This window comes from Corvus moneduloides, chromosome 6 (genome assembly GCF_009650955.1).
Source record: "Corvus moneduloides isolate bCorMon1 chromosome 6, bCorMon1.pri, whole genome shotgun sequence".
Taxonomy (NCBI): Eukaryota; Metazoa; Chordata; class Aves; order Passeriformes; family Corvidae; genus Corvus; species Corvus moneduloides.
The window spans coordinates 23,294,275-23,321,877 of NC_045481.1; the positions used below are offsets into that span (position 1 = coordinate 23,294,275).

At 46.2% G+C, this 27,603-nt stretch overlaps 1 protein-coding gene across 3 annotated transcripts in view; it reads right to left on the reverse strand.

The window, feature by feature from the left end:
• FLVCR2 (FLVCR heme transporter 2) overlaps nucleotides 1-24,154 on the reverse strand; it is a 36,511-nt gene extending 12,357 nt beyond the window's left edge. For 2 of the 3 annotated variants that reach the window (XM_032113477.1, XM_032113478.1), the window contains exons 1-5: nucleotides 23,545-24,154; nucleotides 11,397-11,538; nucleotides 10,033-10,173; nucleotides 5,111-5,178; nucleotides 4,248-4,351 (exon numbers count right to left, since the gene is read on the reverse strand). In XM_032113477.1, the coding sequence (XP_031969368.1) occupies nucleotides 4,248-4,351; nucleotides 5,111-5,178; nucleotides 10,033-10,173; nucleotides 11,397-11,538; nucleotides 23,545-24,057 (968 nt within the window). In that variant the 5' untranslated portion in view covers nucleotides 24,058-24,154. The remainder of the gene's footprint in view (nucleotides 1-4,247; nucleotides 4,352-5,110; nucleotides 5,179-10,032; nucleotides 10,174-11,396; nucleotides 11,539-23,544) is intronic. The other variant, XM_032113479.1, reaches the window with a different exon arrangement.
• Between the last annotated feature and the right edge of the window lie 3,449 nt (nucleotides 24,155-27,603).

Consider the following 27,603-nt stretch of genomic DNA (forward strand, 5'->3'; position numbering starts at 1 on the left):
GCAAGTTTTCCTCACTGACCTCCCTGAATCATTAGGCTGCAGAAGGACAAAATTAATCAACAGACCTCTGTGAAAGAACAAGACCACGGACTTGAGTGTTGTGAGAATCACAGACCAGGAAGCACCCTGAAGCCATGAACTGCTGCCTGCTTACCACAGCCCCTCACAGGATCTGAACAGACAGCAGTGAATGCAAATCTTGCTGCAGGAAACAGCCTTAAGCACACAAGCAGACTTCTCCTAAACCGGACTTCAGCAAAACCCTGCTCCTCCAAGCATACCACTGATGGAGAAGAAAAGAAAAGGAGATTTAGTGCTCAGCAGTCCAAGAAAGACCCAAAATTTTGAAGAGGGTTTAACTGAGATACTCGTAGACACTGGTGCATAGGGAAACAAAAACCTTTGGGGAAAAACACAGAGGGCAGGGTGTTCTCAGGAGTGGCCCTTGACACCCTGTTCACCAGAGGATAAGAATGCTCTGTGGCCCTAAGGGTACCAGGGCATGGAAAAATGCCCACTTTTAGCTTAATAAGCCTCTTATCATAGCCATAAATCTCATGGGAGTGAGAAAAGCACAAAGGAGGAGAAGCAGATTCACAGAGGACATCTGCACTGCATTCTAATGTTTTTAGCAACCTACTCCCATGACAGCTCTGACAATTTTCATTTTCTGGAACAGAGACTTTAGGCTGGTAAGTGCAGTGAGTACAGGCTGGAAGTTAGGCATCCTGCCACATTACCTTAGAAAAACTGGGGTTAACCCAACCCTGTGCTCTGGGGTGTGGAAAGGAAGCCCAGTGCACCCACGCGGAAGCATTGCTACGAAGGCACCAGTGCCAGGTCTCTGTGGCAGAGCCAGAGGGAGATCTGTGAAGGACCTGACATGCCTGTCACTTAGATGAACCTAACCCACCCTGACATTCATTTGCCCTCCAGTCATATTCCCAAACCTTCTGAAAAGGCAGATTAAAGAGCTCACACAAGGGACTGTGAGAAAAAAGAAACCTTGGGGAAAAAAAGCCAGACAGGGCCAGCACCAGCAGGGAACAGGGCTGAAATGAAGAACACAACTCCTGCTGTTCAGTCAACTCCAGAAGAAGCCTCAGAGTGAGGAACGGGTATGGCCCAGCCCAGCCTTGTCTCACAAGGTCACTTGCATGACGAAAGCAAAAGTGACAGGACAAGACTCAGAGGGGACGGCAGCTGCAAAAACAGTGGAGTCAAGCAACATCTGAGGAAACAAACGAACAAGCAGGGAGCAGGAGGTGGGTTGAGGGGCACAGCCACATACAACAGTTTTAACTGCTCACAGGGATGTTGTGTGCAGCTCCAGGATGCTCTGCTGTTTGGAGGGGGATAAGAGATAGCCTCCAGAGGTTTTGGCATGAGGACAGCATATTCCAGGCTGCACATGAGCCTGAACAAAGGCCTTGTTCCTATGCTCCCAGAAGGATCTCATTGCTGAAGACACGGAGGTGTCAGACGCTGGAGAAAGGGATGAATTGGAGAAGACTGCTTTGGTTTTCACCACACCCTCATCCTTTGGCATCCAGTTTTATGCCACCTTTCTTCCTGTATGAAGGTCAGAAGAAAGGACAGCCTTGGTATTATTTATATAAGGCATATGGCAGAACAGGGTGATGACATATCCACTACACAAGGACTAACCGGGAAAAGGGCTACAATAAGAAGGCCCAAATTGCAGGTCAGGCTAAGAGAGCACTCACCTTTCAGTGGAAGGGACCCAAGCACCCCATTCTCCATTTTCTTTCCTCCCTCCTCCAAAATTTTTGCACTTTGGATCTGTACAGACCTAAAACACTACTTGGGGTCCTCTGCCTAGTCAATGGAGAGAGAGGTGGATATTTCTGACATCTTGCCTTATAGAGATGCAGTAATAAAAGCAGGGAGTGCTGACTGCAACCAGCTTGACCTGAGGCCATGTGAACACTGCACTTAAAAGAAAAGCATAGCCAAAGAGAAGTGATGATTAATTCAGTCCCCAAACACCTCATTCTGAGCCAGACTACCCTACAGTCTCCTGGTGTCAAAACCCCATCTGTCCTCTGAACCAGGAACTTGATGTCAAAACTTTAAGGGTCTTCTCCTGACTCTATGATTCAGAGATGGGCTGTTCTCAACAAGCCATACCACCAAAGACAACCCCAGTTCTGGCACTGCTCGCTCGTCACTACATAACTCGTATTTATTTGAATGGACCAAATGTGCGCCTGCTATTCCAAAAACAAGAACAGCGCTGGGGTTGCTGCAGGGACTTGCCCGCCAAATAAAAGCAAGAGTGCAAGGCTGTTTGGTGCCCGAGCATGACAGATGGGGAAAGCCTGACTTAGCACAGCCTCACCCTTTCAAGGAACTGCTGATGGTACAGTAAAGATCAAACATGCATGTAGAGCTCTGCAATTCCTTCTGTTCTTAACCTTGCCCTGCTCCCCTCAGTCACAGCTGGATCCCATTCATTTGCTTCCCTCTCTCCTCAAACTGACTAAAAAAAGGACTTGATATCTTTCCTTCCTCATTTCCATGTGCTTACCATTTTATTCTTGACACTATCTCAGCAACAGAGGGAAGGGGGAGGGTACCCACCTAGAACATCTGGCATCTTGACAGTTTTTTTAAATAGACTTTTAAATGGGGCTAAATAAAGACTATGTAGCACTCAGAAAAAAAAAAAAAAGTGCTAGTTTCACAGAAATCCATTTTGTAGGCTGTAATGGAGAACGAATTCTTAGCAGGACTTTTCCTCACCTAAGGCTAAAACTATCCCCCAATAGTCCCTGGGGTCTGTAGGATAAACTCCATGGATGGCATAGTCCTATTTTTCTGCACTGTTAGCCAGCTCTGCCTACCTACGTGATCCCTCCAAGGAAGGAGGGGATATGGAACAAGCACAGGATTTGTGGTTTTTTCTATCTCTCCTATTCTACCAAATTTCAAGTCCCATCTCTGCATGGTGAGTCACAAAGCTCTTCAAGCCTTCATGCTGCAACCTAACCTCACTTATGGAGAACCAGGAAGATCATCCAGTCTAGCAGTGCCAGCTGAGGCTACCTTACCACTAGCCTTAGGCTGGAAAGAGACACAAGTCACATTGCATGGTTAGCTAGTGCAGTTCTAACAGCTGTGTTTTTATTTCCCAGGACTCCCATATGAGAACTACTCAGTGCCACATAACCATCTATACACAGCAACAAATGACCTGCCAGTCTCTGTATTTGTCACCTGGCTCCTCTTCCCCAGCACCCAGAAGTCCTCACCTACCATTCTTTCTTATTAGAGAAGACAATTTTCTATTTCTGATCCCTGTACTTTACAGGGAGCTAGGGCCAGAGACCACTTCAGAAGTTGCAAGCTCACAGCTAGCCAGATTAATCTAAGCTGTCTACAGTGAGAATGTGCTTTTCTGGCCCAAGATATGAGGTAGGATAATGGCAGTAAGACTCCCCCAGATGAAAAGCTGCTGCAAGGAATAAAACTCTGAAATTGCTTTCAAGTCATCTCACCAGCATATCGCCTCTCACCCAACCTGCTCAGACAACAGGTTATAGCACAGTTCTCAAAGCCAGCAGAGAAACCAAAAAGCTGGTTGGAACCCAGTATAAGACACAGGAGACTCTCTCCATCCCCTGGGATATCCTACAGAGGTGTTTCACTGAGATCTGAGTTCCTGAGGACTGGGAGCTGCAGGACAAGCAAAGACTCTTAACTGTCCCTTTGCAGATGGTAAGGTATACTGGCCAGATCTGCCTTCCCAACCCAGCGGGCAACAAACACAGAATCATCCACCCGTAACCCCAATAACCCTTATATCTGCCCTAAATAACAGCAACACACCATCAACACAATGCCTCTGGGCACTGGATTCAATGTGCCTTTCATTAAGCTGGACAAAAATTCACAGAGGCTGGTTTGTAAGGGCTGAGAAATGGTCTGGTACAGTCTTGATTCTGCTTGTGCCAAGAACTCTCTCATCCCTGACAAAGCATTTACTGGGCCATCTCATCTTCCCTTTAAGCCTCCCTAGGGACCACCGACACCAGGCCTTGTATGGGCCCAGTGCTGGCTAACACACAGCTCCAAACTTCACTTTAAACTAATTGGATTTTGAAGAACCCTATTTTTTTCCCTACAAATCCTCCCAATGATTCAGTCTCTGGACTGCCAACTTGCAACTGCACAGGGTTGCTCCTTGCATAGTATGGGGGCACAGAGGCAAACAAGGGACTTACTTGTAGGTTTTGGTTTTGTCCAACCAGATGCCGGAGATCAGAGCCCCAACCATCCCCGACAGTATAATGGTGAGTCCAATCCTGCCAGCATTCACCTCCTCCCCCTGTGGTGAGACACATACACACTCACACAAATGCAAGAGCTAAGTCATACCCAACAAAACACAAAGTGCAGAAAACCCAGAGAGGAAGAGACACCAAAGTTAGTCTTCATGCATGTTTTCTGCTGATAACACACTAACCAGAACTAGCCTTTCCAGGAACACTTTTGGGCCCACTATGAGCCAGTGCTTTCTGGTCCGTGAAAAAAAGTGGTCTGGCAATTGTCTCTGAGCCAGCCCTGAGAAAAAGGTGTGCACTGGCCAGTGCAAGCAGATCCTCTCAGAGGAGTTAGCATAAACTCTATGAAGCTTGCTGTCTGGTGTCAGGATTTGGGCCAGATTGACTAGGAAATACTGGGACTCACCATAGGGCACCACAGAAGAGAGCTCTGTGGCATGCAGTACCACCAGTAAGCTGTACAATAGCTCAGGCACTGAGGCACCCCACCCTTCTGTCACCAGAACAGGAGCATGGGCAGCTTCCTGGAACAGATGTCCCAGTAGAAATCACAGTCATAAACAAGGAGAGGAAATTGCTGGAAGATTTTCTCAAAAGTAAATGCTTTTATTTAACGTGCAATGTCCTTTCTAGAGCTCACCAGCTTTTGCATGGGGTGGTGTAAAGGAAAAAAGGCACATCCAACTGGTGCTAGAGCCAGCCAGGAGTGCTGTGACATTGCCTTTCTCACAGACTCTCCTTCGGCAGCCAGTGCTGGACAACAGCAAGCATCAGAGAGGGCCATGAGGGTTGGATGCACTTACTGGGTAGTGATGGATCACCATGCGGCTCAGCAGAGTGGACAAGGCGTAGAAACAACCTACATTCAGACCTGAGAAGGGGATAAAAATGCAGCACATTCAAAGCCTGTTACTCTCCTGTTGGCTTGTGAAAGGGTAGAAATGCAAAGAGAGCAATCTTTGGGACCATCGATCCAGAACAAGGCTGCAGAGTCTCAGGAGAGTGAGCCAGACTAGACATGGGTTACTGAAAGAAATGCAGACCAACATCCAGGCCTCAGCATGCAGGAGGAAGCACCCTGCAGTTTCAGGATGGTTCTTACCTAAGCAGCTAGAGGAAGGGCTGTGCACATTTCTGGTACTGAAAGGTCTTGCAACACCTTCACAGGGTCTCAACCCTCTCTCACAGCCAGATCCATCTTTAGCACTGCAACTTTCTCCTCTGCCCCCAGCCAAGTCAGAATACTAGAAAAGCACCTGCCTCAGCACCACACCTTGAACAAGGACCTGAGATTCAATTAACAAGTGTCATTGACCTGTGTGTTTTCCTCCCAGAGACAGCCTGATAGCATTCTCCCTGCTGACAGCCAGTAAGTAACATTCTCTCCAAGCCAAGAAACACCAGAAGATAAGCAGGAGCAGAGGTGATTGGTGAAGCACAGACAGCATTACCCTCAGGCATCTGGGGTGCGTGTCTGCATGGGAAAAGTCTTGCATTTTAAAAGATATCACTGAGGCCTGAAAAAAACCCATAAAAGTAACTGTATTTCTGAAAGAGAACCTAGATTAACTGTTACAAGCATCAATCATCAGGTGAAGGTTTCTCAGTATCACCCAAGGTGAGAATGAAACTGTTGGGGTGATACTGGTCAAGCCCTATCCAGACACTCTGCTCCATCATACATGCAATTCTCATTGGTTAAATGCCTTCTCAGAAGGGCAGAAAACCCAACAGCTTTGCTTACAGCAGGCAAGAACATCCACATGTGCACTGGACCAGCAGTACTGCAACGGCTACACTCTCACCTTGGGTGATACTGAGAAACCTTCCCCAGGTGGATGAGGTCTGTAACAGTCAGCACAACTTTCTTCTCAGAAAGTCATTTACATTTGCAGTTGGTTTCTCCTCAAGGCTTCAGTGATCCTGATGGGTGGAGGGAAGGGGACATTTCACCACTGCAGCTTACACATCTGTAGGCTCCAAAAGGAACCATGAGTTTAAGAAGTCTGGCACAGATGCCTGAAATCCTGACAAAACAGATACATGTCAAGTTCCCCCTTCCTACTTTTCCTAAGCCTCAGCTAAAAGCAGAAACTAACAATACAGGATACAGAAGTGCAGTCTAGCAGGCAGAGCTTTGACAGAGAGAACAAACCCCTACGCTCTCCTTAAGTACTCAGCAATCCTGCACCTAGCCCAGTCTTCCACTGAACACTGGATAGCTGTTGCAGTACACAGCACTATGAGGAGCCACAAGACTGGCAGCTGGAGGGTGCATCACACTTCTTCACACACCATCTCTGACAACATTACAATTTACTGTGAGGGTGGCGAGGCACTGAAACAGGTTGCCCAAAGGTGTAGATGGAAGTGTTTAAGGCCAGGCTGGACTGGGCTCTGAGTGACTAGGTCTAGGGCAAGGTGTCCCTGCACATGGCATGGGGGTTAGAACTAGATGATCTTTAAGATCCCTTCTAACCCAAACCATTCTGTGATAAAGGAAAGCTCACTCCACAGCTGTATGGCACAGACAACAAATGAAGACTCTTACGCAAGTGATCCCAAATATTGCCTGTGACAATGCTTCCTGCTTCAAAATCATGTGTCAGAAGGTTACAGCAGAGGCTGTAGCGACATGCTCATTAGGCAGGAGAATCTACCCAATCCTTATCAAGAGTTACTCAGGAAGGCTGGAAACTCCAGCCAGGGATGGGGGAGAACAACCAGAGATCTCACAGCAAGGAGGCATCCTCCAGCCTTGAAAGCTGTCTCGTTGCAACACTTGGCTATGGCAAAACAGCTAATAGACCCTAATTCAGCTTCATCCTATCTCCACTTCTGGAGCACCCCGCTCACTGGGTGACACCACAAGCTGCAGCGCCAGGACACGGGAGTATGGCAGATCAGCACAGTCCTTCTGCTTCTTCACTTCAAACCTGGGCATAAACATTAACCACTCATTTGTGCACCTCAATTTCTCACCCAGCCAAGAGGACAGCAGCCTCGTGAAGACAGCCAGATGTTGCTCTGCTACCTGATGCTGTCAGTAAACCAGCTTTACAGCAGCTCTGTGATGCATGTGATTTCCAAGACAGAGAAGGCCTTGCCCCTGCTCCCAAGCTGGGCAGAAAATAAGAGCTAGCAGCAACACTTGGCACCAGAGTCAGGCAAAACAGTCTAAGAATCAAGACAATGTGTCAAAATTGCATATGTGAGGGCTGAGAAAAGTAGGCACTATATATGTCACAGTTGCTCAGTGAAGCTTCTCTGAGAATCACAGCTGTTTGAATGTCCATAAAACAGGTAATGGTTGCTTCCAACAGGAAAGCGGCCATTTGCCCACCCAGATGAGGGAAATCAGAACTAGTAGCTGGGAGCAGAACATCTGAAGCTCCAGCACCACCTGATTCTTTAGCTAGTTACCATGGTTTGCTTGCAGTGTAGAATAATACTTTTGATACCTCAGCGTCTCCTCTATTTTATAGAGGCCAGAATAGGGAATTTTATTGCCTACAGCTCCAAAAGGAGCTCTTATTAAGCCTCAGACTAGAACCCAGGTCTCCGACAGATAGGCAGCCTATTACCTACATGCCAGACTCTTGGTCTCTCTCTTGTTCACCCTTGTAATCCACCCCAACAATGGTTCCTTATGCAGTTCTCATTGCTCTGCCTCCTCCTCATTGCCCCCCCACCATTCCAAATGCTGTTTCTTTAAGACTGTCTCATGACTCCCATTCTACCAACCTTTCCCAGAACTTCTCACCCTTATCCTACCTACTGCCTCCCACTAGCAATGTGCTCTCCAATACAAAGCCCAACCTCATGGACTTGGAATTCCTTTATGTCCATTCCATGTTATGCCTCAGTTTTATGGAAGCAATGCCAGCAGCCTTGGGGAAAAGGTTCTCTGAGGGCTTTCCTGAAAAACAGTTCACTAGCACTGACATAGCAGCAGTGACACCACTGTTTCTAGCATTGTAAGTCTTGCCACAAGAAAGGAATCATTGACTGTTGGTAATACCAAGACCTTAGAGGTCTGCAGACCTGTTCTGACTTGGCATTGTGGGAGGATCCCCATTCTTTCTAGAGTCAGGAGATGAACAAGCAGCAGGTTTGCCCCTCTCTCCCCTGACACATCCTATGCTAACACAAAAGTCGACAGGCTGCAGATATCTTTGTGTTAGGTAGGCAGGATGACTCAGCTGCACTCATGTGGCTGCAGATGTCTTAAATCTTGGCCAACTTAACTTTTGACTTGAGTAGGAAAAACTGTCACCATTTTAAACCCAGACAAGTTAAAAAAAAAAAAGTTTCACAGCATAGTTCCCTCTCTGAGTAACAGTCACCATCTCAAGTCAAGCTGGAGATTGGCATGAGGCTGACATAGAGAGGAACAGAATAAATGCACAGACCAGCAGTAAGAGAAAATGAATTATGAGCCACTGAACGGATTTTCCACACTGTTTGTGACTGCCAGAAAAGAATTATCCTAGGAAGGTCAGATTCTAAACACTCTCTTTGTACTGAGAGCCCTCCTCTCTCCTCTAGGACTTGTTTACGCATATTAGAGAAAATGCTTTCCCCTCTCTTTTTCCTGAAGGGTAAGTATGAACTGAGCAGATGATACAATCCAGCTTTAGACACAGTCTGCCTGACAGGTTTTTCTGTCTTCACTTTCTGAGAGGGCATTATGTACTATGTAAAAAAAAAAAGCCAAACCCAGCAGCTGCAATGCAAACCAGCAGAGTTTAAGGGCAATCTGAGAGGGGCATTTCTAGAAGTCTATTGCATTGAGAAGGAAAGAGAGCAGAGATTCCAACAACTCCAAAGACCATTAGCATCCTCAAGTACAAAGCCACTATCTCACTCTCTCCAACCTGCCTACTCATCCACAAGGTCTTTCAGACAAAATTGCTGGCAGAACGTGCAGAACTTTCAGCAGTATTTAACTGATCCCCTGAGAAGCTTCCATAGCAAGCTGGTAGGAAGAGTGAGGACAAAACTACCCACACAGTAGCTGGCTACAGTATACCCTATTATGCAGTCAGGCACAGACCACAATGGCCTTTCTGCTAATAAGAAAAACACTTTTCCATATGCCAATTCAGCATCAGGGAATAGATTCAACACATCACACTGCCCTCAAATAAAGAGGCTAAGACTACTGAAGAGAAGCAAGCAGCAAATTCAGCATGCAAGGACAGATGGCATAAGATTCTCCTTCCTTCCAATTGCTTCACAGGGACTGCCTGGGAAGCTGACAAAGTCTGCACATCTGCATACTCCACAGGACATCTACTGAGATGCCTGGCAGTCATATTCATATCCTTGCCTTCAGAAATGACTTTCACTCAGTTCTGTGACTTGCACTCAGACACTGCCATATTTTTCTTATGTAAGCACTTGGATTGGTTCACTGCAATTAACTAAACAACTAGAAAAAAAAGACAGACAAGGAAATCCCCTGAACAGCAGTCAAAGACCGGGAGAACTGCTGTAGGGGCACATCATCCTCTGTGTGCTTGCCTTCCTTTCGTTTTTCCCTGCTGCATCTGCTGATAACCACTGCTGAAGAGTACTGGGCTATAAGGATTCCTGGTCTGTGGCAGCAGGGGGAGCTATCCTTATGCTCCCCTAAAACAACTCAAGCCAGTTTCTGCCCCAGCAGAGCAGAGAGGGAGGGAGAAGCAGTGATAACTGCACAAGAAGAAAGGCCAGACCTTACCATAAGTGACCATAAGCAGCAAAAAGTTGGCATTGCGGAGCAGACGAAGGATTGATTGCATGTAGGAATATTCCGCAGTTGGTCTTGACTGGATCGAGGCCTGAGCTCGGCTTGGAGGGTGCAGGGGCTTCTCCTTGAAGACTGAAACCAGACACAAAATACATCTGTTTGTAATGGTGCAGTTGAGGGGCCTGAGCACACACTGCGCCATTTGAGGGATGACAGAGGGGCTAGCAGAACCAAGTGTACAAAACACACCATTGTCCTCAAGCTTTGATCTCCATGTGTGAACTTATCCAGGAACAGGAAAGAACAGCTCTCTTCCAACAGTAACTCCTGCTACCTTGCCAAGGAAAACATCTTGCCTTCAATTAGCTTTTTGTGTAGGCAGTGTCCAACAGCACCAAAAGAGTTCTCAGGACTATTAATGCCTTTGCCTCTAGAAGGATGACCAGCCAGGTGCAAAAGTGTTATGTGGATTTACAAATGACAAAGCAGAACTGGACAAGTCAGTTGACAAATGTGGCCTAGTGCTCTGCAGTGGCCAGTGCCCAGGGAACAATAACTTTTGCCAGGTTTTACTTCAGGCCAAGTGATCTGCTGCCCCTTAATAGCATTAAAGTAGCATCCAGAAATCCCAGTCACAGGCAATACTGCTGTGCCAGGTGCTAGACAGGCATTTTTGTACCTTGTCTATTCCCTGCCCCACATGATTTGAAGTCTACATCTGATTCAGTCACCAGCAACACGAACAAACTGGCAAGAGAAGCCTATCAAAAAATTTCATGGAATTCAGCAACTAAACACAGCTCTCCAGTGAACATGCCAGTCTTTCATGCTAAAGATCTGGTTTTGACTTCATGTGTTAAGCAGGGGAATTGCACCTCTAGTGTCCTGCTACTGTCCTTCATGCTTTATTCTCTCCACTCATAACTGGGAACAGCTTGCTCCTGTGACGCCATATAATCTGCCTCTTTCTCTCTACTCTTAAGGGGTAGCCAGGTCCCAGACATAACCCAAGGCCCAGCACCCCATTTGCAGGGAAGATGACTATGAAACTTGCAAGATTTCTGTTGTTTTTTAAAGGATTTACTCATGCCAGGATTTTATTATGCAGGCAAGGGACAAAACTAACAATTTAGCAGGCTCACTCACAACCTCTTACATTCCCTTCTACATGTCCTGCTCATCAAGGGTTTGAAGCAGCAAGATATGGTATTGCATGACCCTGTCAGCTGCATACTAGGACACATCCCCACATGGACTTCCAGCCCAGCCCACTTCCAGGCACACAGACCCCATTCACACATCGGCTGATCTTCCCAGTCCCATCTGGTCTCATGTGCACACTCCCACATCCTTACCTATGATGACCAGGATGAACAGGGCTGATGCCACACCTGCAGTCATGAAGAACATGATGCTGATGTGGTAGGCCAGCTTCTCCACATCCTCCTCATTAGGAATGAGAACTGGAGGGACCAGAAAGCCTGCAGCAATGCCAAGCTGAGCAGGAGAGAGAGGGGATAAACAGAGGCATGACATGAAACCACAGCATTGCCACTACCCTACAGCTCAGTACAGGTTCAACTGAGCCTAATCCAATTTCACAACCAAGATGAAAATCTTCTTTACCACCCAAAAATTAAGAGAAAAAAAACAGATACCCATTGCAATTGGGCCTTAAAAGAGGTTTCCTCAGTGCATTTACAACTGTCAGGATATTCAAAGCAAGGTTTTACAACAGAATTGAGCAGAATGAATACCTGGCTCCATCAAAGTGGAGGTCTTGCCTGCCCTGACCTTCCCCCACAAATATATGTTCCTGTCCACACACACATCCCACTGCTTACCTTGCCCCTGCTCTAGAGCTGGCCTGATCACCTGGTATTACAATTTTGCTCATTAAAAATGGCAGAAAACAAGACCATCAAGACCAACCAGAATAATTGCTGGGTTCAATGAGTTGAACCTGAGTTGAACCAATTTATTTTCCAACCAGATAAGGGCAAGGACTGAGACAGAAACCTGACCACTCCAAATAAGTGAGATGTTAATCTGGCTCAGCCAACTTTGACACAGTTTCAAATGAGCAGTGTCCCAAGAAAAGGCTCACCCTGCAAGCACCAGGAGTGCTTGTAGGAGAACCTACAAGAACATCAAAGCTGAAAGCAAAGGAAGTGTTGACAGCACATATCCTAGATGTCAAGGTTGTTTTACTAATGGAGCTTGGCAACTGTCCCTGGATAAACTACTCTGAAGTGTACAGAACACAAGGACTAAGGAAGACAAGTTCTGTGCAGCCCATAAACCTCATGGAAGCATGTCAGCACAGAGCAGAAGACCCAAGAGTCCTGTAGCCCAGGCACGAGCTCAGACAAGTTTCCCAGGCTGTCTTCTAGCAAAACCTTCTTGTGCTTTCTGCATGCTTTCTCTGACACGTCTCTATGTTTCTGGGATGCTGATAGATTCATTCTGGAAGACTCGCTCACTGGCCAAGACAAAGACCTCAGAACACATATATTTTGGTTGCCATATCTGGTAGTTAGGCTAAAAATCAGCTTGTGCCCTCCAGCCCCAGAAAACTCTCCTCAAAATCCCTACTGCTCCATCCAGCTGATGTATTTTTAAGACAGGAAGAATATTTATGACTCAAACAGAGCTATCTGCTACCCTCAGGCAACCTATTTAGCTTACAAACAAGTAACTTTCAACCATGTCTGGCCAAACTTCTGTGTCAAACAGTGCCCTCCACTGGATAACCTGGGTCAGGATCAGCAACAAGATACCTGTGCTAAATTCAGTCTTGGTGTTAGGACATCACAGGGAGCTAGTAGGAAGAGCCACCAAGAGATTACATATGTGCCCTACCAGTTCAAGGCACTGTCAGGAGTAAAACATTTGAGTTATGGTTATGCAGACTGAAGACAAACCCAAGCTGTGCCATCCCAGATAGCAAGTCAAGAACTGAACGAGTTTAGCATGAAACTTAAAAGACCATCAGGAAGGATAAACCTTCCTAACACCCACATGGCACAGACAGACTGACACAGGACTAAACTTGCCAGAGCTCAATTTTGTTCAGACATGGCCTATCCCCAGCCTCTCATCACAGTGAGTCAGGCTGGCTCTCCTCCTCTGCACTGCTCACTGACTACAGTGAGCACAACTACCATGTGGTTTAGAGGCTTCAAGCTCTAATCTCCATCAAACTGCATGCCCCCCTCTTCCCTGCACAAGCCTGCAGCTGCACAGAAAAGGTAATAGCATCAAACACAGAAGCTCACAGAGATCGCTGGTAGACGGCAGGAGCCTGCTTGTCTCTGCAGCACATTTATTTTGTCCTCCTTGTGGCCAAGTGCAGGCCTGTGGCTCTAGTGTGCCTGGTCAGACCAGGACACAGCCAGCCTACACTTCACTCCTATCTCCAGAGTATTCCTAAAGATTTAACCTTTGAGAAAAAGACTCTCAACATTGCTCCTTTCCATTCGAGGGAAGAGTCTATTGACTCTCATATATATCAGGTCTCCCATGTGCCACCCACCCTTTCCCAAGTAAGGTTTACAAACACCTTACTAGAAACTGACTCTGTCGTACCACTGTTTCATTCTTGGAAGAACTAAGCTGGATTCCTGTGCTAGATACTTCTTGGCTTCCTTCTCTCTGCAATCACATGCTAGCCACATGAGCTGCTGAACAGCAGCAAAACAACAGGAAAGGAGAGATCCACGCTTTATTCTGACCTCTGACGTAAATTTCTCCAGGATCACAGCTGAGATTCAATCTTTTCCAGTCTCCGTCCAGCTGAAAAAGGATCTATCTGATATACCTAGCAGAGGAGGTATTGAGAGCCTGTGTTGCAAATTGATTAGAAATCTTCTGCTGGGAGGTCCTGTAGTCATCACTTACCCAATGGGTCACAGACTCACCCAACTCTTTTGAACTGCTTGTTGCCTTTTCAGAAGAAGTTTCCTGAACAATTTTTCTAGCCATAAATGGATGTTTTATCCTCTCTCTTCTCCTCACCCAAAAATAAACAACTTTTATCCATTAGGAGTTCATTATACCGTTGATAAGAACTCGGTAGCAGAATGGACAAAAAATATCATAGCAATAGGAGACATTTTATATTTCAGAGCAACTCATTCTATTAATTCTGTGAAGATGAGGCCCCTTGACTTGACTAAAACTGAAGATTTCCTGAATGACACTTACAGACCCTGGATTATTCATACCATTTTTAGCAAAGAAGACAAGCTCTCAACAACATGATGACTATTACACTGCATATACTTTACCTTTCACAAGGAGATTTTTAGCCTGGTTCTCAGCAGGTCAGCATGCACATTACCATCAACCCACAAAAACACTGTGACCAATTAACCAGAAAATTTAAAAGACGCCTTAGAAAGGGAAAAATAACTTCTCTCCCTTCTCCACACCTTGCACATCAGCGAAAGTAAAGCAATGTAAAAATAAGGTTAGTTCTGCAAAAGGCTGTGCTACCCTCCTTACAGAGACCATCAGTCATAATGGATCATAATGGACCCTCTTATTCAATTTGTATCTCCAACCTTTACACAGGCAGGTAGGTCCCCAATACCTATAGAGATAAGCTTGTTCTCAAAATTTGGTAAATCACTCAGCATTCTCTCGCCCAAACACCCAGCACTGTTGTCTTGGTTTGAAAGACAGGTGTCTGCCAAGGAAGGCAGGAGCCTCCCTTGAAATGAAAAATGCAACCCCCTTCCCTCCAAATTATTATAATTATAAGGGGCTTTCAGGCAGATATGAGGAATAGGAAGAACAGTTCTTTACTGTCTCTCTCTCTATATATATATGGATAAACAGGCAAGCAAACAACAATAACTACAGCAGTAACAGCAAACAGAACCACAAACCCAGTCCCAGCCGTCTCGGCTGTCAGGCCCTTTCCCCTCGGGTGCAGTTCCGATCACAGCCGGCAGGGGCGCTGGCGGCTCCCGGTGAGCGGGGCGGGTGCGATGGTTCCGCTCCGGAGCGAGCTCGGGGAGCATGCGGCAATGGCGGCCTGGGATCCCGGGAAGGGATGGAACAAAGGCTTCACAAACCCCTGGGCAGCTGATCCCGGTGTCCAGCCGGACCCTCAGGAACAGCAGGCTGGAACATCAGGGACGAGCACAAATCCCGGGTGGCAGACGAGATGTATCGAACTCTGGAGCTGCAGCGGGAACCCCGGGAGGCCTGGGCAGGCAGGGCGTGCGGGGCTACGATACAGCAAAGGCTCGAAGCAACGGCGGGGGCAGGGCAGCCGCAGCTCGGCTCCCAGCGGGGCAGGGAAAGGCAGGCTTGGGAATCCTGGGGTTTCTCCCTGAGGCACCTGAGCAGATGGTGAACAGGTCCCTCTTCTAGTAAGGTGAGGTGTTAGGGTCCTGGTGCAACAGCTGCTCCAGTGAGCAGGCTCCACTCATGGTAGAAGGAAGGCAGCAGAAAAGAAGAAGCCTGCAGCAGATTAAATCCCTCCACAAAGATGGCAGCCTCTTTCTCCATCCAAACGCTGAGAACCCCAGCCCACAAGTCCAGGTGAAAGAGAGTAGCCCGTTGGACGCCTCCCTTTGTGGCCAGGTCTTTTGTTTCTCCCAAGCACCCAGCAATTTGTCACCCCGGCAACATATATGGGAAAAATTCCTCAAGAGAAAAAAGAAAACAGAAGGGGAACTCCCAAAACCCCACCAACTGTCCTGATCTCTGAGGATCTCTCCAGGAGATCAGGCTGCTGGCACTTTATTTTAAAAATGCTTTGGGGTAATTTTAAACACACTACCAGGAAAGCCAACAACTACAGCGGAGTGCACTGTTCAGATGACTTATTCTTTAGAGACTGGTAAAGGATAGAAAGAATGTATTTCCTACCTGAATTTTGCCAAGGACCAGTCACAACAACAACATCATATTCAATATTCATGTGTGTACAAGAACCAAGAGCAAGTAGCTAAGAAGATGGTATAAATGTACCCAAAGTCTTGAAATAGAGAATTACATGTCTGAGGTTAGCTGCTAAGAGTCTGCTGAAGGAAGATAACCAGTGGTGTATCAGCATAAAAACTGTAAATGAATGATCAATGGAGGAGTGCAGGAGAGGACCTCCACCTCAAAGAAAACTACGAGTCAGCAACAAGAATACAGAAGCCCTGTAAAATTCCATAAGTAGGTATAAATGTTGACAGAGGGGACCACCAAATCCAGAAGGTCAATTAAAATGTTAAAAGACAGAGACAGAGAGATGCTGCAAAAGCAAAAGTGTACAACAGTAAAGAAATTTTGACAATGCCCTTGCAAGCTAAATAAGCATCATGACAGGGATGATGCAGAGACTGCATTTTTGGATTCCATAAATACCCTTTTCTGAGGAAAACTTTTAAGAAGCAGCACAATTTGTGATTCGACCCAGAACAGCACAGTGCGACTATGATCGATATTACAGAATGGTTCTGCACTGCACACAAATTCAGCTTCCTTGCAGCAGCGACAAAAAAAAAAAAAAGGAAACAACCTCCAAAGCACTACAGCAATATATAACTCACAAGAGGAAGTTGCCTAAAAGGAAAGAAGTGTGTTAAATGGAAATTAAGAAGAAAAGCCTAAGAAATTAAATGCTTGCAAGTGGCACTAAGACTGTGCAAAGACACTGAATCAGAGGCTCAGTGTAAGCCTAGAGAATATTAGCAAAATATTTTAGAACAGAGTAAAGAAACCACAATTAAGTAAAAAACAAAAACCCAAAACCACAAACAAACAAACAAAACCACAACAAGAACATAAACCACCCAGCTCAAAAACTGGACATTATTCCTTCAAAGAAAAATGACAGCAAGCTGGATCAAGCTAAAAAAGTAAAACCATAATTAGGCCAAAAGAGGCACCAGAACAGCTTTACAAACTAAGTCAAAACTCTTCAAACACAACAAAATCAGGAAACCTGACAGAAGGGTCAAAAGATGATCAGTGTGGAAGGAGAACATTCAAGAAAGAGGGAGGTCTTGGACCATCATTCATGACATTATATTTATTGGATGTTTCCACATCAACACAACCTCTTCATATGGCAAAAATCTGAAGCGTTATGAGTGGAAGATATAACTCAATTTATTTCAACTAATATCTTCTATGAGGCATCAGGACCAGCTGGTATTCATCCAGGAGTTCAAAAGAACAAGTCAACAGAAAATCCACGCTACTTGCACACAAACATACCAAATTGTCTGTTACCAAATACTCAAATCGGGAATGGAGGAAGAGAAAAGTGATGCTAATTTTTAAGAGGCTCAGCATAAGCAGGAGTCCCAGGAAACCCCAAGACCAGTAGCCTGCTGGTTTGGCCAAGTGGACAGCAAATGTAGCAATTGAAAGATCTATACTTTGATAAACACCAATACAACAGGCTTTTCAGACACCATTATTTCAACACAGTCTTAGCAAGTTCCCAAGCCACGACTTTGGAGAGTGAGGAGGATACACTCCAGACCTCCTCTGGATTCACTCAGGGAGCCCCTCTGAGGAGATACCTGTTCCAGGCTCTGGGCAACACAGCCTCCTCTTCTACTCTTGTCTGGGTATCGAAGCTCTGTCCTAGGCCCTCCCTCCTTTTCTAACTACAGGTGCCCCTCAAAATGTTATGTAACCATAACATTTCACAAGAGCACCTGAACTTTCTGACCCTATAATTCACGTATCACAACCTGCAGAGTAGCCAGCCACCCCCTTCTCTCCCCCTGTGCCTCCCAATTGCATATTGGCTTCCTAATACTTTGCTATCAGCACAGGTCCCAGCTGTCTTTCCATACAAAAGGCCACAGGAGAATTGAAAATGCCCAACTGAGGTGCTGTGTAAGTAGAAGCTGCCAGTTCCTACAGTAAACTTTTGTATGAATTGGTGTCCAGAATATGCTTCTTCCATACCACTGACAGCAAAATTACAAGAGCCTATGGAAATCCAGATAGTCAGGAAGCCAATGTACCTATCTGTACAATTTACATAACTTTTTTGCACTGTTTTAAGACAAAATAAAAAAGTACACAAGTTGTGAAAGGAAAAATTGTAGTCAAGCCTTGTGATGAGATAAGACCGGATTTAAGCTCTATTTGACTTTCCCACTAATGTAGGGGACATTTTGTTTTTCCAAACTGCACTTGCACAACCAAAGCCCATCTGAAAACAAAGCAAACTCCCTTCCGCATCACACTTCTGCTTCTGTGGCATCGTCTCATAATGCCTAATATGATGCAATGCTGTACAGTGAAGATTCTTCCTCTGTGCAAGTCATTTGGGGCCTGTCAGCCTTGAATGCACCTTCCCCCAGTCTGCTGGGAAAGAAATACAACACAGCAAAACAACAGCAGTAGACTAGAGAGAGAACAAAGCAGAGGGGTTTCAGCTCTGACAGCTACCTCAGCTGCTACTGGTATCCTCAGTGAGGATATGCTTTGGTCAAGGACCTACTCCAGTCACCTAATACAGACAATCCCAGGGATCCTGCAGGGCAAGTGCTGAGGGTGCTGTAGGGTAGGCCCTCCCATCAGAAACACTGCAGACATTCATTTAAACTCCCATGCAGAACTTAACCCAAAAGCCAACTTCTGTGGGAGAGAAGGGGGAGCTGCCCTTGGTGTATGTCTGGGAAGGGAGCACCAGATGAAATGGTTAGAAAAAGTTCATTTCAGGCTATCACGTCCATTTATAGAAACACAGGCATTCCTGCAAAAGCCACAGTGCTATTTGGTCAGCACGCCCTCCCACACTGAGCCACATCCAGGATCTTGGAGAGTCGGCCACACAGCACTCCCTGAGATCCGAGTGCTCTGATCCACCCTGCCCTTTTTTTTTCAGGGAGAGAAAGGAGACAGGGCTGGAGAATGTCAACCATTAACTACTGTCACTACAAGCTACTATGTCAACCATTAGGTACTGCCACTAAAATCTCTATTCTGATAGCTAAAACTCTGGGAGATACAGGGCCAAGCTAGAGGGCTGTGAGACAGATCACCACCATCTGTCCATATTTCTAGCAGGGAATAATTTGAAAGCATGGGAATCCTCCAGCAGAGAGAGAGAACAGCCAAAGAAATCTAGAAGTCCACTCAAAGACTGGAAGACAGGGATTCCACAGGACATGATAAATTTCCACAATGCTTCTTAGATTTTCAGATGCTGTCTTTCCTGAAGGGCAAAAGGTACAGAACAGAGTTACCAGTGAGGCATCAATGGCACATGCTCAGCACAAACAGCACTGTAGGATCACCAGCTCAAAAGCAATGGCCATTCACATGCTGCAGACCTAAATACATGGCAAAACCCATCTCACCCACTACCCTTGGCAGACTCTTTCCCCAGTTCAAAACAGGAGGAAAGGACACACCAGAAGTGACAGAGAGAACATTTTTCTGAATTTCATTCACAGCTTAGCACCTACTTTGTCTATTTCAAAAGCCATCACCTAATCACTTTGAGACTGGCACTCCCAGCAAGCTGCAGGTACCACCTAAAACCTCTGCCTCAGGCTGTTTAAGTGAGACACTTAAAACCCAGGCACAGCAGTTCAGCATGCACCATGGCAGCTGAAGGAGAGAGCTGGTACCTGGCCATCAGACTCCAGCTCATAAATTTCAAAATACCATGAAAACTTAACTTGCTACCTAAACATCCCCACCACCACGTTAGTTCTGTCATGCCAAAGGACTGTGTGCTTCCTCATCCCCATGTTACAGAAGAGCAAGTATGTTAAACGAAGGGGCAAGACCTGCTGCTCCAGCAAGCACATACTCCTGCAAATGCCAGTACCTCAGGAGAGCGTTTCTTCCCACTGCAAGTCCTGTCACCAGGCAGAATGATGCACAGTCTGGCATCAACGCAAAAGTTAGAAGCCTGGTTGCTGCTACCTGTCAAACACAGCCCCAAACAGGGACACAGCTGATGAATCAATACAACAAATTGGAAGCAGCACAGCCTTACGCGGACAGCTCTCTCCTATCCACCTTGTGTGTGGGACTTCACACAGATATCCAGCACCGAGGTGCTCCACAGGGAACACTGCTGATGTAGCAGGCACACTACTACTGACAGCTGTATTTCATAAGCATATCAGACAAATTCCTCCCAATATTAAAATACATCTGAAGAACATTAGTGAACTCTCCATAACACTTCTGCTTCTTTACCCCAGATCTTCAGCGTGAAGAAATGTCCTCATATAGATTTTTCCTAGTCTTTCAGGCAATGAGAAGCCAGTAGTATTTTAATAACACTAATATATGAATGCCAAAGCATCTGACATGCAAACTTCATTCTATACCTCCCCACACATGAACTTGCATGACAAGGAAAAAGAATGGAAAAACACCTATGTATCTTCCTGTTAAAACGTGGAAAAGTAAAATATCATGAAAACCAGCAGTGGGTAAACAAGAGAATGTGATCACCTCCACAGGTGTTCACACTCTTCTAGAAACTCTCCAGCATTGATTCAAGAGTGCTCAATCTAACGTATCTTTGCACTTCAGATACACAGCCAACACATGGCCAGAAACAAGTGAGGTGATTCTGATACCTTACTAAGGATTGTTTGTTTTTTTCAAAGGATATTTAACACCTGGTCTGATTGATTCAATGATTTACTCTTCAGGGCTAACTTTGAACCTGAAGGTTACCATCAGTCAGCAAGCAGCAGTGATACGCAGGAAAGACTCTACAACTCGAAAGTTGTAAAGTAGGTATGTTTATTGCGGCACCGGACGCATGGAGGGTAGCCCCAAAAAAACCATGCGTGCCGACTGTGGTACTCAGCTTGAAATATATCTGGTTACAAATTACATATGCATCAAGTTACACAATACACCTATACATATTCATCATCTGTCTCTGCTTTGTATTATAATTAGGTTAGCATTCTATTACGCCTGCGCAGTGCCGCCTGGTGGTCGTGGGCCGGGGTCTCTGGGATGAAGTAAAGTCATCCTCTGATGAAGTAAACACTCTACCTCAGACTTAAAATTTTCACCTTGCTTCTTTGCACATACTCTCTGAGGTCTTGGTCCAAGCCCAAACCCCAAAGCTGGTTCGAGCCAGTTCCAAGGTCCGAAAGCAGGAATTCTGATCATGGTTTCTTCCCCTTATCAATGGTCTGGCATCCTATCCTTATCGTCCCATACATCCTTTCCCTTTGCCTGGCCGGTATAACAAATGTTCAGCAAGCAGCACATTATTTAGCAAGCACCTGCAAAGCTTTGCAATACTAGCAGTACCCACAGCACTTAACCCCTAAAATCTAAGCTTCTTGTATCAGCGGCGATGTCCTCAGCAAACATGGCCCCAGCAGACCGAGATGAGCCAGCAGACAGGGCTCTCCTCAGGACGGCGCTGCTGAAGTACAGCCTGGGGCCAAGAGAGCAGGAGCAGAAAGAGGGCAGGTACAGCAAATAAAGAAGCAGTGACACTTCCCTGCTTCTTCATGCAGTTGCTTGCAATTCTTAATGGAGAGGGACAACAGTGCTTGGTATTCAATAATAATAATTACACTAAGTGACATGGCAAGGAAAGGAAAAGCTATATAGTTGTAGAGAAATGAGCATAGGGAATAATTTACCATACTGCAATTACAAAACCACTGTATTATACCCTTTGCTAACACTCCCTAATACAGAGTCTTTAACTGCAGCCAGGAAAAATGGATGCCTCTATTTTTTCCCCCTGCCCAACATCACCAGTAAACAAAACAGCTAGTTTTCATTCACTGTGATTATGCTTGACTATGGAAATAAATAGGTCTTCCCTGTGGAGTATGCTCTGTCTTTAATCACTGCCATTTCTGACTTCTCCGATTCTCTAAAAGGAAAGTCTGGGCTTACAAAGCAAAGACTATGTACTGAACTGAGGTCTCATTGTCATGTCAGTTCAACCGCCACAGCAGTGTGGAGCACCAAAAGGGTAGCCAAAGTTTGCTTTTCACAACCGTTATACTAAGCCACTCCTTTTGGGATGATGATGACTCCACACAGGCATATAGCACAAGCTCACAGCCTCATGGTTTGGACGTCTAAAGCGCACTGTTGAGTAACTCCTCCTGAATAATTTTTAAAAAGTCTGACAGCAAAATGCTCAGTTACTTATTTGCTCATGTCAAGTTAGATGCCTTCAACTCTAAAGATTCATTTAAAAACACATAAAAACCTGCCCATTAGAAGGGATGATAAGAGCAAAAAGGAAAGCTTAAATGCACTCAAATAAAGACAAGTACATTTTCTCTTTCCAAAAGATGTAAAGCAGTCCCCTTAATTCCCTAGCGCTGTTCTACAAACTTCAGTTCCTCAAATACCATCTCCAAGCATTCACCTCTTTTTGCATCAGCATTATCTAAATAAATACAGAAACATAGAAAGAAGCAGCCTGCATTAGAAGCTACCTGAATTGAAAACCATTCAAATTGGAATGGCAGCCACCCACAGGCGGTGGTGCACGGTCCAGGGTGGTGCACAGAGTCACATGCAGGGGAGTACACTGCATCTAAAAGCAAGGGGAACAGGTCCAGCCTAGCACCTAATGCCAGGTTCTGCTTTCCTCTTCTTTGTGTCACGGCTGCAGAGCCAGGCTCACTTCACTTATGCCCCACTGCATCAGTATTGGCTTATTCACTTCATTCAACTGCTATGAGCAAGTGTTCCGGTGCAAGGGTCATGAAGCTATTTCCCTGATCATTTCAAAGCTGTGTAAAAATTTATCTCCTCTGAGCATTAGCCGGCTACAAGATAGTCACAGCTTGAGCAAGTGTGTCACCGGCCTCTGGCACCCACATTGATACAAGAGTGCTCGGGGAGCTGACCTCACACTGCCTGAAGGGAACTTTTCTTTTTTTCAAAGCAACTGCTTGTGGAAATTCTGCACCTACTTTTAAGAGGTATGGAAATGCTAAAGTCCTTTGCCTCCAGGGCCCAATGACAAGTACTGTCTGCAGTAGACAGCTAATCTCCTTTGTCCCATCTAGTTGTCAGCAGCAAGAGACTATTGCAGTGTCAAGTCCAGATGCAGATAAAAGGTTTGAAGGACACTCTGCCTGAAGCAGTTTCCCAGCACTGTGCTTTCCCCGGCAGGCCATTCATGATTATACTGAATCACAGCCCTGGACTGGAGATTCACACACATAGGAAGTGGAGCGCACTGGAAAAGAGCCTGAGCCAAAGACCTCTTAAAGCCAGAACCATACCTAACCCCCATGCTGCCCCGAACGCTGTAGATGTAGGTCCCACTTGCCTCTGCCACCACCATCAGCCCTCAGGCTAACACCGGTGGCATCCTTCCAGATACCAGCTGCATTTTCCAGAAGGAATTTCATGTAAATTCGTGTTATCTCTGCGGCTGCCCTTCAGGCCCTTACCCCTTAGCTCTTGTACATCTCTTGCTCCCTTAGCACTCTCAGTCTCCAGCCAGGCAGGTGAGGGCCCACCCCACATGCGTGGCCAGCCGGGGTGTAGCTGCCCATTTACCTGGTTCCCAAAGACCGCAATGGAGCAGGCGGTGGAGACCTCGTGGGAGCCAAACCAGACCGAGGCGATGCGTGAGGGCATGCCCAGGATGAAGACCTGGGCCAGGGCACAGATGACCTGCCCCATGACAGTGACGGGGAAGAGGTGCGGCTTCAGGCTGCCCAGCTTCACCCAGGCACCCATGGCATTGAGGGCCGAGCCAGCCAGGGCGATGAGGCGCAGGCCCCTCTTGTCCAGCAGCCAGGCGACAGGGAAGAGCAAGGGGATGTAGATGAGCATGTAGCTCATGGAAAGCCAGTCGATGGCGAAGGCGCTCACGTCGTAGAAGCGCACGAAGATGTTGTTGATGCTGCCGTACTGGATCCACTGGAAGGCGTTGCACAGGGAGTAGCTGCTGAAGAGCAGCAGCACGGCCCAGCGAAGTCGAGACAGCTGCACCTCGGCGGTGGCATCAGCGACCCCTCCCACCGCAGTCGACAAACTCGGTGCCCCGGCGGGCTCCTGCAACACCATGCCGGCACCGTGGTCCGCACCCGGCTCGGCTCGGCTCGGCTCAGCTCCCCGCCAGCACCACCTGCCCAAGACGCCCCGCCCGGCCGCCCCCGCCGCGCTCACTGGCGGCCGCCGCGCGGGGAGGCGCCCCCGGCCCGGGCCGGGCCGGGCCGGGCCTCCCCGCCCTCCGCCCCGCCCCGCCCCGCCGCGGGGCCGGGAAGGACTCGGGCCGCCGGGGGAGGGCGGGCGGCCCTCGCACCACCGGGGCACTTGTGGGGCTGCAGCCCCGGCTTGGGTCCTGCAGAGGCGCTGCCCGCTGCGCAGTAGAGGGGCCGCGACCCCCTCCCCACGGCCGCCGCCCCCGCCACTGCCCGGCCGCGCCGGGGGCAGGAGAGGCTTCGGCTGCCGGTGATGAACGGGACGTGGGCTGAGCAGAACTGTGACCTGGGGAGGCTGTGAGCGAGTGGACAATGCCTGACCCCGCCAGAGATGCCAGGGTGGAGTCCTGGAGGAGGAACCAGTTTGGGTTTCGTTCGGGCTGGCCTCTGATGGTTTTTTTCGCGACATGGCACACTAGAGAGTGAAAATATCCAGTGAAGTCAAAGTTAAAACATCTCAGCGTCACTGAAGTAAAAGAGCCAAAAGTGGTGTTTGTTTCCCTTCTCATGGGGAATTCGCAGTTAATGAGTCAGCGCTTGTTTTCCCATTACTTGAGCAACGCGCCACTGGCAGATGCCTGCCTGGAGATCATTTATGATCTACAGTTCATTTAATTAGCATCATGTTACCTGAATTGCATAAACATTCCTCAGCACAAGGACACAAGTTTGCTGGTGGTGTTCAGCTCTCCTCCCACATTTAACACACAGGTCAAAATTCATTTGGAAAAATGGGAGCAATGTCTTTTGGATGTTGTATTCCTGAAACAAAGGAATACAGAGTATGAAAAAGTGAAGTTTCTCTGGCTTGTATTTACTTGGTAGCTACATCATACTGTAGCCTTTTTACATAGTTGGTGGAACACTGTCAGAGGTTAGTGCTGCTGTCCTCTGAGTTATCTACCTACTGTCAGGAGCCAAGAGAGAAAAACAGCTTTGATGTCTTTATGTTCTTATTTACCATGCAAGAAAACAAACAAACAAAACCCCAAAACAAAACAAAAAAACTTTGCACAAATTATTCCAAGGCGAACAAATGTCAGTTTAAGTGGTTCTTGCTGTGTATCCTCACAGAGCTTGCCTCTTGTCACCTGCTTGGGTTTCCTACTCCCAGCAGTGGCCAGAAGCAGAGCTAGAGACAAGCAGAGCAGTGCAGTCTTCGCTATGTAGTCTGCTGAAAGCTCCGCAGGGCAGAGTTGCAAACCCTCCTACTCCCTCCCTCCTCAGCCCACAGGTTTACCAGTGAACCTCCAGCCTCACCTGGGATGCTTCTCACAATGGTACAACATCATCATAATGTAGCCTTTTTACATAATAAATAAGAAAGACAAATTCAGAAGCAAAAGCCAGAAAAGAGGTTTTCAGTCCCGTGTATTATTAAATTAGGCAACCAAAGTTAACTCGAAACTCTGCACTGAGACAGCAGAAAGAACAGAGGAATTTATTGTAATGAATTTGTAAGCTAAATTTTATCAGGAATGCAATGAGTGATAGCACTGCAGAGAGGCAGAGGTGAAAAGGAGCAGGAAAAAGACTGTCATGGTTCAACAACTGCTTAGTCTGAGAACTCTAACGACATAACAGTGAGATAGTACAGAAAATTAACTTCTAGGCTGATAAGATTTGAAAATATCTTTATAAAATTTTCCACAATATTATACAGAAATCAAAGTTACACAGAGGTAATCATTATCATTGATTAAAGACCAGTCAAAAAACAAAATCAAGAAAAGAAATGTACAGGCAATTTTTAGGATGGCAATCTGGGTTTGTTCAGAGGACAATCATTTATTAAGAATCCCTTTAACAGAGCAAGGAACAAAATTTGCAGGTGATTAACACATTGAGTTACTCAAGCCTAACTTAAATATGTCACCTGCATGTTGCATTGACGTTGAAATAACTTTAGGACTGTAGCTTTAGTTATCTGTTACTGAAAGTATTATCACAGTCCATGGCATCTTTAATTTGTAAACTCAGATAAATGCAGGATAATGAAATTAGGGACTTTATGGCAGTCTGCTGTCATAAGGTCTCTGGCAGCAAAGAGGAAGATATCAGTGACTGAATGTGGTTTTCAGAAAAAGAACAAGCAGAAAAAGTATAAAGAAAACAAATTAGGAGTTGAGGAGATAATGTCACACATCAGGAAGACACAGAGAACAGTTAAATTTCTTAATACATGACTGAAAAAAGAACACACACATAGACAAATCTTTAGATATACAGGAGACAACTGAGAAACTCATGTTGGGTCCTTTGCCTCCTGCCAGCCCTACTCCACAGTGGGGTCAGAAACAGTCTGTCATCTTGAGTTTTGTTTTAGTCCCACCTTCCGCTCCTAAATTTCTCTCAAAAATCCTCAGGTTTACTCAGCATCAACATTAGATCTGTAGCAAGTCAGAGACTGCCAAGCAAGGAGCCATTTGCTCCAATGTCTTAGTCCTATCAGAAAAGTCAAATGCTAAGTCAAGAATGACTAAAACAAAGACTCTGCTGAAAATAAAAGCTGAAATCAGATGCATGAAAGCAGTGCCCAGCCTCTGGTGACTGCAGCCCATCAAGTGAACAGGAGCAAGGTAGGGAAGCAACACTGGCTCCTCAAAGCTGAGTCAGACAAGTGTTTTTCATGCCTATAGGCCCACAGTTCCTTGAACTCCTGTCCTTGGAGTTCACTGACTCTGTGAACTGTTCAATCACCCTTTTATATAATTTGCCAGTTTCTAATTATAAAATACTAAAATAAAATCCCTGTGCTTTGCATTTCCTCCTCTCCCTATTACTGCATCTGTTTCTACTCACATGCCTCTTTCCCTTCTTGAAGCAACAGAGCAGCTGCTTTTGGATTTCCCTCATCACAGCATATTTATATAAAAATTTCTTAGCCATGGAAAATTATTTATATTTCAGGACAACCCCTTGAAGTGGATTTTAAAGCTAGAGGGAAATCTCCTTTACATGGAGATTAACATAAGTGCTAAAAAGCTTATAGGATCCTGGAGCCAAAAGTATCTGTAAAGATTGGAATGCACTAAATCAGAGGAAGAAGCAGGACACAAATTAAGTGTAACAGTACTGGTCATCAGGTAGAGCCTAACCTCTGTAATCCTCTTCCCTGTTGGTCTCAAGAAATCCAACATTGACAGTCTTGGAATACATGCTTCCTGTATGACCAATTAGTACATACAGTTCCTTTATGTTCTGTAAGGCCTTGCAACAAGCTTCCTATTCTCAAAGTCCACCCAATAAATATAAATGCTAGGGATGGTGACAGCAATGATAATCCACATCTCAACAGGGCTCAATGACAAGCAAGGCGATATGAATGGGTGATGTAAATTGGCTTGGAAGGTGTGCAAAAGGTATAGTAGAAAATTATTGTGAAAAGTATAATTCCTTGGTGTCTTTT